At 46.0% G+C, this 11,592-nt stretch overlaps 1 protein-coding gene across 1 annotated transcript in view; it reads left to right on the forward strand.

Moving 5' to 3' along the window:
- Positions 1-9,484, forward strand: part of SHISA9 (shisa family member 9) — a 285,914-nt gene extending 276,430 nt beyond the window's left edge. The window contains exon 4 of the mRNA XM_059693206.1: positions 5,545-9,484. Within this exon, the coding sequence (XP_059549189.1) occupies positions 5,545-5,924 (380 nt within the window). The 3' untranslated portion in view covers positions 5,925-9,484. The remainder of the gene's footprint in view (positions 1-5,544) is intronic.
- The last annotated feature ends 2,108 nt before the right edge of the window (positions 9,485-11,592 follow it).

Here is an 11,592-nt window from a genome sequence, read left to right on the forward strand (position 1 = left end):
CCTCAACTAAGTGCCAGGCGGGTAATTAATCCCTTTAACTACGAACAATCATGCTTAAACTACATAATCTTTTCTCCCTGGAATGGAGATAAGAAACGCCCTAACCTTTGTAATAGAGATTGATAGGATTGAATCAACTGGTATAAATACAGTTGTAACAAGACAGAAACACACAGAACTTAGAACAGAATCAAGAAGACAGAACCTACACGGAGCCTAGAGACAGAAGAACTTCGCTGGAGAGAGCATGCCGGAGGATCCTGGAGAGGGACTGGCCTCGGAGCCTAGAGACAGAGCCTAGCAGGAGAACATGGCAAGGGATCCTGGACTGAACCTGACTACAGAGATTGGCAGGAGAACCTGACTGGAACCTGGACACTGAACCTGACTGGAGAGCCTGGACAGAACCTGGCTGGAGAACCTAGCGAGGGAACATGGCTACAGAACCTCGCTGGAGATCTGAAGCAGAACCTCTCTGGAGATCCAGACCAGAACTTGGCTGGAGATCCTGGCTAGAGATCCTGGCTAGGCTGCTGATCAACTGAACACTGTCTCCGTGTCCTTCCTTCTTCGCCGACTCCGTCCACACCTTTGGGGACCCCTGGACCTGCTGGGGCTGGACCCCGGCACTTTCCTAATCAGCTCTCCATCCCCAACAGACCAGTGCCCCTCTTCATGCCATTACATAGGGCAAACTAGGTTCTCAACACACATGGGGGTAGAGGGAAGCAAAGAGGGAGGGAAGAAATGAAAGAGGGATGGTTGGTTTGGATGTGTGCCTCCTTTGTGCTTAGCAGGTGGCCTGGCACAGAGTGAGTGCCCAATAAATGTCTGCTGGATCTAGCCCAGTTCTTTCATAGGCCAGGAAGCAATATAAGTTATAATATTTCAGAATTGTGCCATGTAGTTTATAGATCTCATATAATTCATTCCTCATGATAAACTGGAGAGTCATTTATATTATCCTCACTTCACAACTAAGGAAATAGTTTTAAGAGGTTACGTGACATTCCCGAGGTCTCAGAAACTCAGATGTGTCTTATTTCAGACCTACAGACTTTCCTGGCCACTCCACTCTTATCCCACGTACTAAACACTTCCTATGCTCAGGGAGTACCCAGTGCCCATTCACCAGGACACCAATTCAGGGTTGGGAGTGGAGAAGGGTGTAGATTTTCCCTGTGGTGCTCCAGGATTCCTCTTAAGCGGGGAGATTCTCCCCATACCTGTACTGATGTGGCAAGAGTGGAAGGCCTCTCTGACTATTTTTCTTCTGAACTTTTGGAGAAGACATTACCTATCTCAGCTGTTGGGACATCTACTTCATAATCAATTTTCTCAGCTTGTCAGAAACAAGAACCCTTGGAGGTATCTCTTGCTCTGAGCAGACCTTAGACTAATCCGTTGTCTGGAAAGGGAAACGTGGGAATGAATGATTGTGGACCATGCCTGGGGGCATAATGACCACGAGTGAGACTTTCATTAAGAGACTGCCTCCTAGAAGGAGAGGGGGAAGGAGTATCCACTCCAACAATTGCCCTGGTTTTCCCTCTTCTATTATGTTATTTTGCTCATACAGTCATTCACTGAATATTTATTTATGGAGTATATAACATATGCTGGGAACGAGGCTGGACATGGCCTAAGCAACGATAAAGCAGAAGTCAGACCTGGCCTTCTTTACCTTCTTGGAACTCTAGTGGGAAATGCCTGTGGTATATCGTTAAAGGGAAAAGCAAGTTGAAGGGGTTTGGAAAATCCAGCCCCATTTTTGTTCATTTACAAAGTGTTTGCATTGAAAATTGACAGCCCTATAAAATGAACTGCATAAAGAAGTGTGAAGTGGCTGGCATGATCCGTGCCATGGACCAGAGTCTCCAAAGGTGGGATCTGACCTGGTCAGACTTCCTAGAAGGGAGGGGTGCCTGACATGAGAGGCGGTTGGGGATAACAGGAGGGAGATGGGAGGTCACTGACTTCTAGTTTTTTATAAAAATCTATGCGCCGGCACTATGCTAGATGCTGAAGCTCAGCCTGAGATTCTCAACTCTGCCTGCACATTAGAATCACCCAGGGGTGGGACTTAAAAAAAATCTATGTCTGAGCCAGATCTTCAGAGATTCTGATTAAATTGTTTGGGGGATGGGCCCAGGAATCTGAAATCTTTAAAAGCTCCCTTATGGGATTCCCATGGACTGCCAAGGGTGAGAGCCACTGGCTTGTACAGCTGGAAAGATAGGGTCCCTGCTATCGCAGCACTCATGGTCTAATGGGAGGACACTGATGTGAAAATGGAAACCTACAAAGCAGCATGGACAGTGCTATGATAGAGCTGTGGTGCCTTAGGGAGCCTCAGGGAATCAGGAGGCAACACCTTGGCTATGTCTTGAAGACAAATAACAGAGTCTTACATAAATGAAGGGGTGGGACAGCTAAGCTTCAACATCTGGTTCTCAGATCAACTCAAAGACTTCATCGTACTCCTAAGACCAGATATTCTTCATAGCACTTATCATAAAACCATATTTAACTTCTATGCAATTTGTGGGACTATTTGGTCACTGTCCATCCTTCCCTAGGAGGGCAGGGATCACGTCTGTTTCTGAGTCTGCCTTATATTTCCCATATCCAGTGCATGCCCCATGCCTACTTGATGCATGACTAAATGACTGAGCAAATTGCTCGAAGAGGTTTTGGTAATGAGCGACGCGGTTGGTTTTGCATTTTAGAAATACACCTTTGACTGCAGTGTGGAGAAGGCACCCAGGGAGCTGAAACTCGAGGCAGGGAGTGGAGCAATATTCAAAGTGAGGGGAATGGGATAGGTTAGAGAAGTATTTGTTAGGCAAGGCTAGAAGGACTTGGTGGTTCAGCAGTTGTGCTGGGGGAGAAGAGGAGGGTTGAGTCGGCAACAGCGCCATGTTTGTGGCTTGAGTTGTTGTTTCTATGCCACAGAGAAGGACGAGCCTGAAGAACAGATCCAGGTAATGTTGATGGGTTCAGGCTGGGCCACCGGGACTGGGAGATGCCAGTGACTGTGTCCTGGATGTCACTGGATACGTGAACTTTGAAGTTCAGGGTGGATATCAGAGCATCCTTCTATGGGAAATTCATGGCCTTGGAAACCTAAACCTTCCTCTGGAAGGCAGAAAGATGGAGATCTGATCTCACTCATGCCGCTCTGAGCAATTCGTGGCATTTCATGAATGTGTGTGTGCTTGTAGCATCTTCAGTAGCAGACTCCCAGGTTCCTTTTGGCTCTGACATGCTATATCTTCTGAAGGCTCTAGGATTTATGGAAAGGAGGACTTTCTCTTGAAAGATTGTGTCTGTCAGGGTTGTTTACATTGATAGGAACAGAAACCCAAATACTGTAGTGAGCCTGGAAAGTCAACACGTGCCTTCCTGGGGTGTTGTGTTGAGAAGGAGTCTGAGTGGAGGCCACACTTGCCAGGAAAGAGCCCTGTGATGAAAGAGTGATGTCTACCATGGATGCAGAGGGGCAAGTGGAATGCATTTTTGCCCACTCAGCTCTAAAACCAAAGCTTTTCCTTTAAATGATGTCTACTAGACTTAGGTTCTACCCTGGCTCAGCCACTAGCTATGGGTAACCTTCATTAAATCATTTCACATGCCTGAGATCGACAGTTTCATAATCCATCAAGCAGGGATTAAAATCGGGGTTGTTGAAAGGATCAAAGGAGATAAGAAACATGGAACTGGGGTGGGCCCCATGAATTTAAATAAATTCACGTGTGTAATAGAACGGGATGTTGTGAGTGTGGAAGAAAGAACAGCAAATATTTCTAGTCTCTCAAGAGATGTACCTTTAAAGGAGTATTGATAGACATTAATTGAAGAAGTGTAGAGGATCTTATCTATAATAATAAAAGCATAATATGCTAATTAGACCAGACAGCTGGACGACCTTCTGGATGAAGCCTCAGCTGCCAGGGCCAAACCCCTTGCACGAATTTTGTGTATTGGGCCTCTAGTAAGGAAATAATTGTAAGAGAAAATAAAAAGAGGTATCACAAAGTTATCAAATACATAAATAAGGAAAGGAAGACAGAGAGAGAAAGAAAGAGAGAGAGAGAGAGGAAAGGAAGAAGGAGAAAAGAAAGGAAGGAATAAAGAAAGTAAGAGAAAGGAAGAAAAAAGGAGAAGGAAGGAAGAGAAGGAAGAAAGAAAGAGAACGAAACAAAGAAGAAAGAACCAGTAAAAAAATAAAAGAGAGAAAAGGGAAAGAAACCAATGCTGGAGAGTGTGGTGAAATGGAGTGGAAATTGATATAACTCTTTTGTAGCACAGTGGGCAATATATATCAAGGGCCTTAATAATGTTCACACCCTTTAAAAGTAATTTCACTTGAGGTAATTCATTTCAAGGCTGGATAGTAAATATTCCAGGCAGTGTGCCAGGCAGTCTGGGTCACATGGACTCGAATCTACCACTGCAGAGCAAACACCGCCACAGGCACGGGAAAATGAAGAGGTGTGGCTGTGTTCCAGGAAAACTTTATTTTCAAAAATAGGCGGCGGCTGGATTTGGTCCACGGGCTGCAGTTTGCCATCTTCTGATGTAACTTAAGAAAATATTTTTAACATCATGCTAAATTCAAAATTCTAAGCACAAAGGGAGCTTTAATCCAGAAGATTCTCGTCTCAGCTTTATCTTTATTAGCAAAATATTGGCACAATTGAATGTTCATCAACAGGGGCATTGATTAATTTTTAATAGTTCCATTCAATAAAATATTCTTTGGGCATTAAAATCTGTTTATTACTAGTTTATAACAACGGGGGAGGGGAGGCTTGATAGAATATTGCATGAGAAATCAGCTATTTATAATGATAATGATGATAATGGTGGTGGCTAATATCTAAGCATTTTACACACATCATATCATTTAACCCTCCAAACAATCCTATTGAATATACATTTTATTGTGGATATGTGCCTTATGCAGAAACCAATGATAATAAAAGTTAAGTCATTTAGCCATAGTTACGCTGCTAGTAGCAGACAGAGTTGGGATTTGAACACAGGTCTGCTTGACTGCCACAAGCAAACACACCAATAAAAATCCCCAATTAATTCTGTTTATTGAGAAGACCAGGAAAAAATACACTCAGGTGTTGATATGGGCTCTCGTTAGTGTGGGGATAAACACGAATATTACTCCACATGTTCAATATTTTCTCTATGGAGAAGGCATGATTTTAATCACGAAGAAACAACTCTTGCATTTTATAAGATAACCAAGGATAACAGAGTGTTAGGGTTAAGTGTGGTGGGAATTGCTTATTTGAGGGGTGCTGTCAGGGTGCCCTGCCCCCTTGGTCCTGCTCTTGTCTGTGAGGACACGGCCCTGTCCTTCTGTCTGTTCCAGGTGGAGTTTCTAGTGTGTGTGTTGTTTGGATGGTAGCCTACTTTGATGCCGTTTCTGGGATTGACTTCTCTGTCCCTAACTGTCTCTCTCTCTCCTCTCTCCCTCTCTCTACTCTCTCCTGCCCTTCTCCGTCCACCTGCCCCACGCTCCAGCCGACAAGGCCAATGACGACTTCTACTCCAAGCGCCGGCACCTGGCCGAGCTGGCGGCCAAGGGGAACCTCCCTCTGCACCCCGTGAGAGTGGAGGACGAGCCGCGGTCCTTCAGTCCCGAGCACGGCCCCGCCAAGCAGAACGGACAAAAGTCTCGCACCAACAAGACATCCTCACACCCCCTGGCCTACAACTCCAACACCAACTTCAAGGGCTGGGACCCCAGCGAGCATTCTCTCCGGCGGCAGGCTTACGGCAGCAAGGGCAAGCTGGGCACTGCCGAGTCGGGCTCCAGCGACCCCCTGGGAACTCGCCCCCAGCACTACCCACCCCCACAGCCCTACTTCATCACCAACAGCAAAACAGAAGTGACTGTCTGAGCTGGCGCCACACGGAGCGTCCTGGAGACCACACTCAACTGAGAGGCAAAAAAAATCTTCCGGCCCACACTCTCCCTGGCCTCGCCCCACACAGCCACCCACCACTCACCCTCCATACCCACCGACCAGAAACCCACTGGTGACATGGAATCACGCTTGTCCTGGGTCATGCCTAACACCTGTTGGCTGGCAGCTGAGCAGAAATGAAGCATAGACGCCCAGCAGTACCGCAAATGGGGAAACTGAGGCACACTCTTTCGGCCTCAGGCCCAAGGTTGCCGACTCACATGCCCAAACCGTGGGGCTAATTGTCCTTTTCCTCCTAACTTGAAACTAAAATCCATGATGAGAAATAACAGTAGCACAATATAGAGAAATTGTCCATTTGAGCACATACACTATTTGCCACAAGCTGTCCATTTCTGGGTGAACGAGCCAGGACGGAGGGCGGGTAGAAAATGCGGGGACACCAGAGGTGAGTGTACTTGAAAAGAGGAGTCGTTTAGGAGGAATCTGCACATTTGAAGTGTTTTCTAATCCTAAGACGTGGTGGTGTGGACACACCATTTTGATGAACGTGAGACAGTAGCTGGACCCGAACCATTCTCTTTCTAGTCCTTTTCATATCATCCACGTCCGAAGCAAAAAAACAAACAACCTTCAAACTCACAAAATGTAAACGATCCTGAACCCACTAACAGTGATGGGGAAGAGAGAGCATTTTAGGACTCCCATTAAGACCATGACTATGGACATGGGAGGGATGGCCTTTGCTGGCAGGGAGAGGGTCCAGAGGATATTAAATAACTTTTCTTTATAAAAAGAAAAATGAAATATGAGTCCACTACAAAACAGACAAGAACAGCAAACTCATTTTCATCCCAAATCTTCAAGACTTAGGAAATCAAAGGCGACATCAAGAACAATTAAAAGAAAAATCACAGCTGAAAGGTCAGCGAGAGGCGAGAAGGGGACCCAGGGGTCCGGTTTCTGGCATGTCCCCCTGGCCTCTGAGACCAGACAGACACACTAACCAGTCCTCCACTCACCGCCAGTCCGCGGCTCCCTTCCCTTCAGCCCATTGCTGCCGCCGCCACCACCAAATTCCAACTGCTTTGGACTGAAAATGTCATACGTGTGGGTGGTGCCTTCAGTGTGTTACTGTTTAGTGACCGTCTCATCTCCCAAGTGCAACCTGTGTTCTTTTAGCCTCCCTCCCTCCTGTGTTTCTGCAGTGATAGAAGATGTTTCCAACCTCCCTTTGTTGGCGAGCCCACCCCATCACCCCCTCTGGGGATGCTGAGCAGTGTCAGGGGGACCTACAGACCAACACCTCCCTATCTCCCACACTGTCCAAAATCAATGCCCTACCACTTTCTAGCTCCCCAAACCTAGCAAGCATTTCCAGTCCCATAATTCCCAGGGACCCCCACACCACCTCTCTAGACACTTAAGTGCATTCATCTCCCAACCAGAATTCCCTGAGGTGGTTTTCAGGTTGGTTCTCACAGTCAATGTCCCAACAGAGGCAGTTTTCATGCGAGTTCTATTTGTTTTATGGAAGCCCAAAGAGGGTTGTTGAGAGAGAAGAGATAAGTATTTGAGGTGAGACGTTCTCAACCAGTCCCTAAAGGTCTAGGTCTTAGCTAATTGACAGGGATCCTTGAGAGCCCCCAGCTGTTCCTGTGTCAGAAGCTGTACATGGTCCCAACAGGTCTCAGAGCACTTCCTGGGATGCTGAACTCCAGCGCTCTGCCTCACCCATCTCTCCCTCTGATGCTGCCGGATCAGGCAGACCAGGTAGTCCTTCTCCTGTTCACTCCCAGCTGACCTGCGGACATTGACAATGCATTTTATCTATCTGGGTTTTAGCCTCTGGCCTGAAACATGAGGAACTGAGGCCTGACCAAGCTTTTTGAAATAGCAAAACCTCTGCCATTTTTTTTTAAAAAGGGAACTGTGCACAGAAGCCACTGTATAAGATTCCCCTCTCATAGCGAGGACTGTGCTGGACGAAGCAGACATGAGAGATTCAGTGCCCACTCTCTCAGCCTCTTTGCTGGGACCCCAGTGCTCCCCATAGTGGAGGAAACACCACTGGGCTTGGTTTCCTGGACTTAGTTACCTGTAGACCTGCAACACACTTTTGGTATCTGTCTCACCTTCACAGTATTTGTATCGAAATTGATTCACTTTTAATATAGTTAACTTTTAAAAGAAAAACTTCCTGCCATCATCACAAATAGAAAACCAGAATCAGTCACCCTAAATAGAAAGGAAGTATAAAAATCAGTACAAAGGCAACAAAACAGCAGTTGTCAAGTTCTAGCTAGATACTATTGCTGTGGAAGTGTCTGGACCTATAGACTGGCACTTGTGCCTCTCTCTCTCTCTCTCTCTCTCTCTCCTCTCCCCCCTCTCCTTTTTTTTTAATTAAAACAAGATTAGCACATGTTAAAGAGTTGTCAAAGATATACCAGCCTCTAATGAAGACTTTCTCCTTGAAGTAACTAGATGGACTGAGAAAAATGCAAAGGGAATCATGTCCTATGTGACTCAATGCTAATTAGTGCCATGCCCATGTACTACTTAAAATCATTTTGCGTATGCTAGTGGTACACAGCCCATGCTTCAGGAAGCACTGGGCCGGCTTCTCTGGGAGGTTCTCTCCAGCTCAAAAGTTCTGCAATTCTAGTCTCCCTCTTAGCTCAACTTGGCTCTCTGCCCTCAACTCACTTCATCTCACCTTTACCACAATCCTGGTTAAGGACTTTTTTTGGTCTCTGAATCTACAGGATTTTATTTATTGTCCATGTTCCTTCTCTTCTGAGTCAACATCATCCAGTGACTTCTGTTAGTTGGGGGTTTGCAGCTACAATTTGGGTGGCAGGGTTGTGACATGGTCAAAAGGATGTAGCTGTGATGGCGACCCAAGAAGAACCATACTTCACAGTCTCGTCACCTTCCAATTGGTTTCCGGAACCAAACCGAGGGTGGGGAGTGTGGCTAGGGAAGTGTATTCTTTGGTCTCCTCTGGGGAGGGTGGACAGACCTCATGATGCTGAGAGTGTCCCGAGGGATGACCTAGGGAATTGTGACTGCCCTGGATCAACAAGGACCCAGTAGCTAGAGGAGGGAGACACAGAAGAGAACCCAGAAGAAAGCAGAGAGATTATTCCTTCCCCATCCCATGCCCCGGCACTAGCCTCTGCTTGCCTTTAGCCATTCCGACTTCCAACCCCATGGGAGCAGAGTCTTACGTCCCTTGGCCTTCCCAGAGCATCTCAGCCTCCATCCGCCTTGGGCTCCACCTGGCCTCCCCATCTAACCCCCCAGGTTTTTGTGCAAATGGAGCATATTTTATGTGCGAATATTTTAGTAACCGTATGTTCTGCAAGTAAACCTGTGTTAATACTCGTCAACAACTGCAGAGTTTATGATACCAATAACACTTCCTACAATGAAGACAAAAAAAAACATTTGTTTGTTTTCTAAGAATGTTTATTTGTAAACATATGTATTCACTATATTAATATGAATTTCTTACCTGGCAATAAAACTGATTATATGTGATGCTGTTGGGCTTGCCATGTATCTTTCTAGGGTCCAATATCCTTACCTGAATTTTCATCAGGGGGCACCACTATTAGCATAGAGAGCTAAATTTTGAATACTTGGAGTGTATGGGAAGCCTTTACAGGGAAGGCAACATTTTAGTTAAGAGCAATTCAGACACATTTTCCAGCAGGCTATTTTGTCTGAAGCCTTTCTAATGAGCCTGTGTCGTGTCTCTTAGTTCACTTCCTGCCTTGAAAAATGTCCCATTGCTACGTCTCCTGTTTATAACTAAATGTATCCTTAACGGTCAAGAATCTTGCTAAGATTTGCACTTCTGTTTGTACCAGCGACCGGGGTTGTGAAACACACAAATATTGAAAGGATGGGAATCTTTCCCTATTTATTAAATTTGATTTCTTGCCTGGCTTCTGTTAGCACTAAGTTTGAAATTTTCAGAAATCTGCCTTGGTATGGTTCCCTGGAAAGGAATTCTGAGACACAGATTTGAGGGCAATTAGTTTATTTGAGAAGCAGAAGGGGATGCTGGTAGGGGGTGGGGAAGTGAGACAAAGAAAGGAAAGCAGTCAAAAATGGTTACTTTATCGTGCCAGCTACCACAGTGACTGACTGGAGTTTAAGGCAATAGGGGAACTTTGGGGAAAGGTATAGAATTAGCACACACTCAAAGTCATTGCACCCTAATGGGTGTCAACACGCTGACTCCCATCGGACATCATTTGAGCATTGCTTTCAGGGAGTGTTGATATTCAGACATTTCCAAGTCAGAGGCATTTCCATTGGAGAAAGCCCTAGGCACAGACATGCATCCACTAGTAATTGGAAATCAGACATTGTGTACTGAAGTCCTGAACACCCAACCGATGGACTCAGGAGCTCACAGGGGCTGCTCAAAGCCAGAGTTCCGAGGTCTCTGGGAATGGAGCTTCCACTCACCAGATACTTAGGGAAGCTGCCAATGTCAAGCAAAGGGGATAGTGGACCACAGTCTGTAGTCAGAGAGAGTGTTCTTTCACTGGGATTTGTAGACCCTTCATTGGCCAGAGGGTCACTTGGTGTCTCCCAGAGGAGATCCCATGGGCTGTCTCTCTCTCTCTGGGGCATAATTCTAGTTATCAGAGAAGCACAGATGACAGGGGACGCTCCTCCGGGACTTGGAAACTGTCCAGGGGTGGAGTCATTCACTGACCAGCACACAGCACAGCCCTCAGGATGCAGTAGAATCTTGCCTTCGGGTTGGGTTTGGGTTTAAACACTAAAAATCCAATAGTTCAACCACTGCATGGCGACAACTCATACACAACAATCATATCAGGTCTATTTATAGAGCTCCCACTGTGTGCCAAACACTGTTGAAGATTTTACATGCATGGTCACATTTGACCCTCACCGATGTATAAAGTAACCCTATTCGCTTTGGAGCTGGGAAACCTATCTACAACTTGAGCAATTGTGATTTAACGAGGAAGTGGTGGAACTGGGATTTGAACTGCAGAGCTCATATTAACGACTATACCAGTAGTTCTCACTTGGATGAGCATGTGAGTTAGTGGGGAAACTTGATAAAAATGCTGATTTTCAAGCTTCTCCCATAGAGATTCAGGTGAGGTAGGTCTGAAGGGGGGCCCAGGATTCAGTGTTTGTAACAGACACCCTATCAACACAAAGCAGTGGCTCCTGGGCCACACCTGAACGTGGCATGAAGCCACGTTCCCTGATCCAACATCTACTGGCTGTCACTGACTTGGAGGCATTGAACAGATGCTGCCTCACTTGATGTTTCTGTCTTTCAAGTCTGTTCTCCAACAAAGCAGACTTTATTTCAGAATGCTTGAGTGTTTGTGATATAGACAGGAAACAATGACCAGCAGTGACCTCTGGGGCAAGCAGACAGTGTGTCTTAATTTTGTATGACCTTGGGAAAGTCACTTCCGCCCCAGAGGAGGTGGTGTGAGCTTTTGGGTAAGAGCAAGAACTTTGCAGTCAGGGGACCCATGTCTGAATTTAAGTGGGCACCATAGTAGCACCTATCAAAGGGTTGTTATGAGAATGATATAAAGCAATCTACATGAAGCTCCCCAAATAGCTCCCA

Source organism: Myotis daubentonii, chromosome 4 (genome assembly GCF_963259705.1).
Source record: "Myotis daubentonii chromosome 4, mMyoDau2.1, whole genome shotgun sequence".
In the NCBI taxonomy this organism is placed as follows: domain Eukaryota; kingdom Metazoa; phylum Chordata; class Mammalia; order Chiroptera; family Vespertilionidae; genus Myotis; species Myotis daubentonii.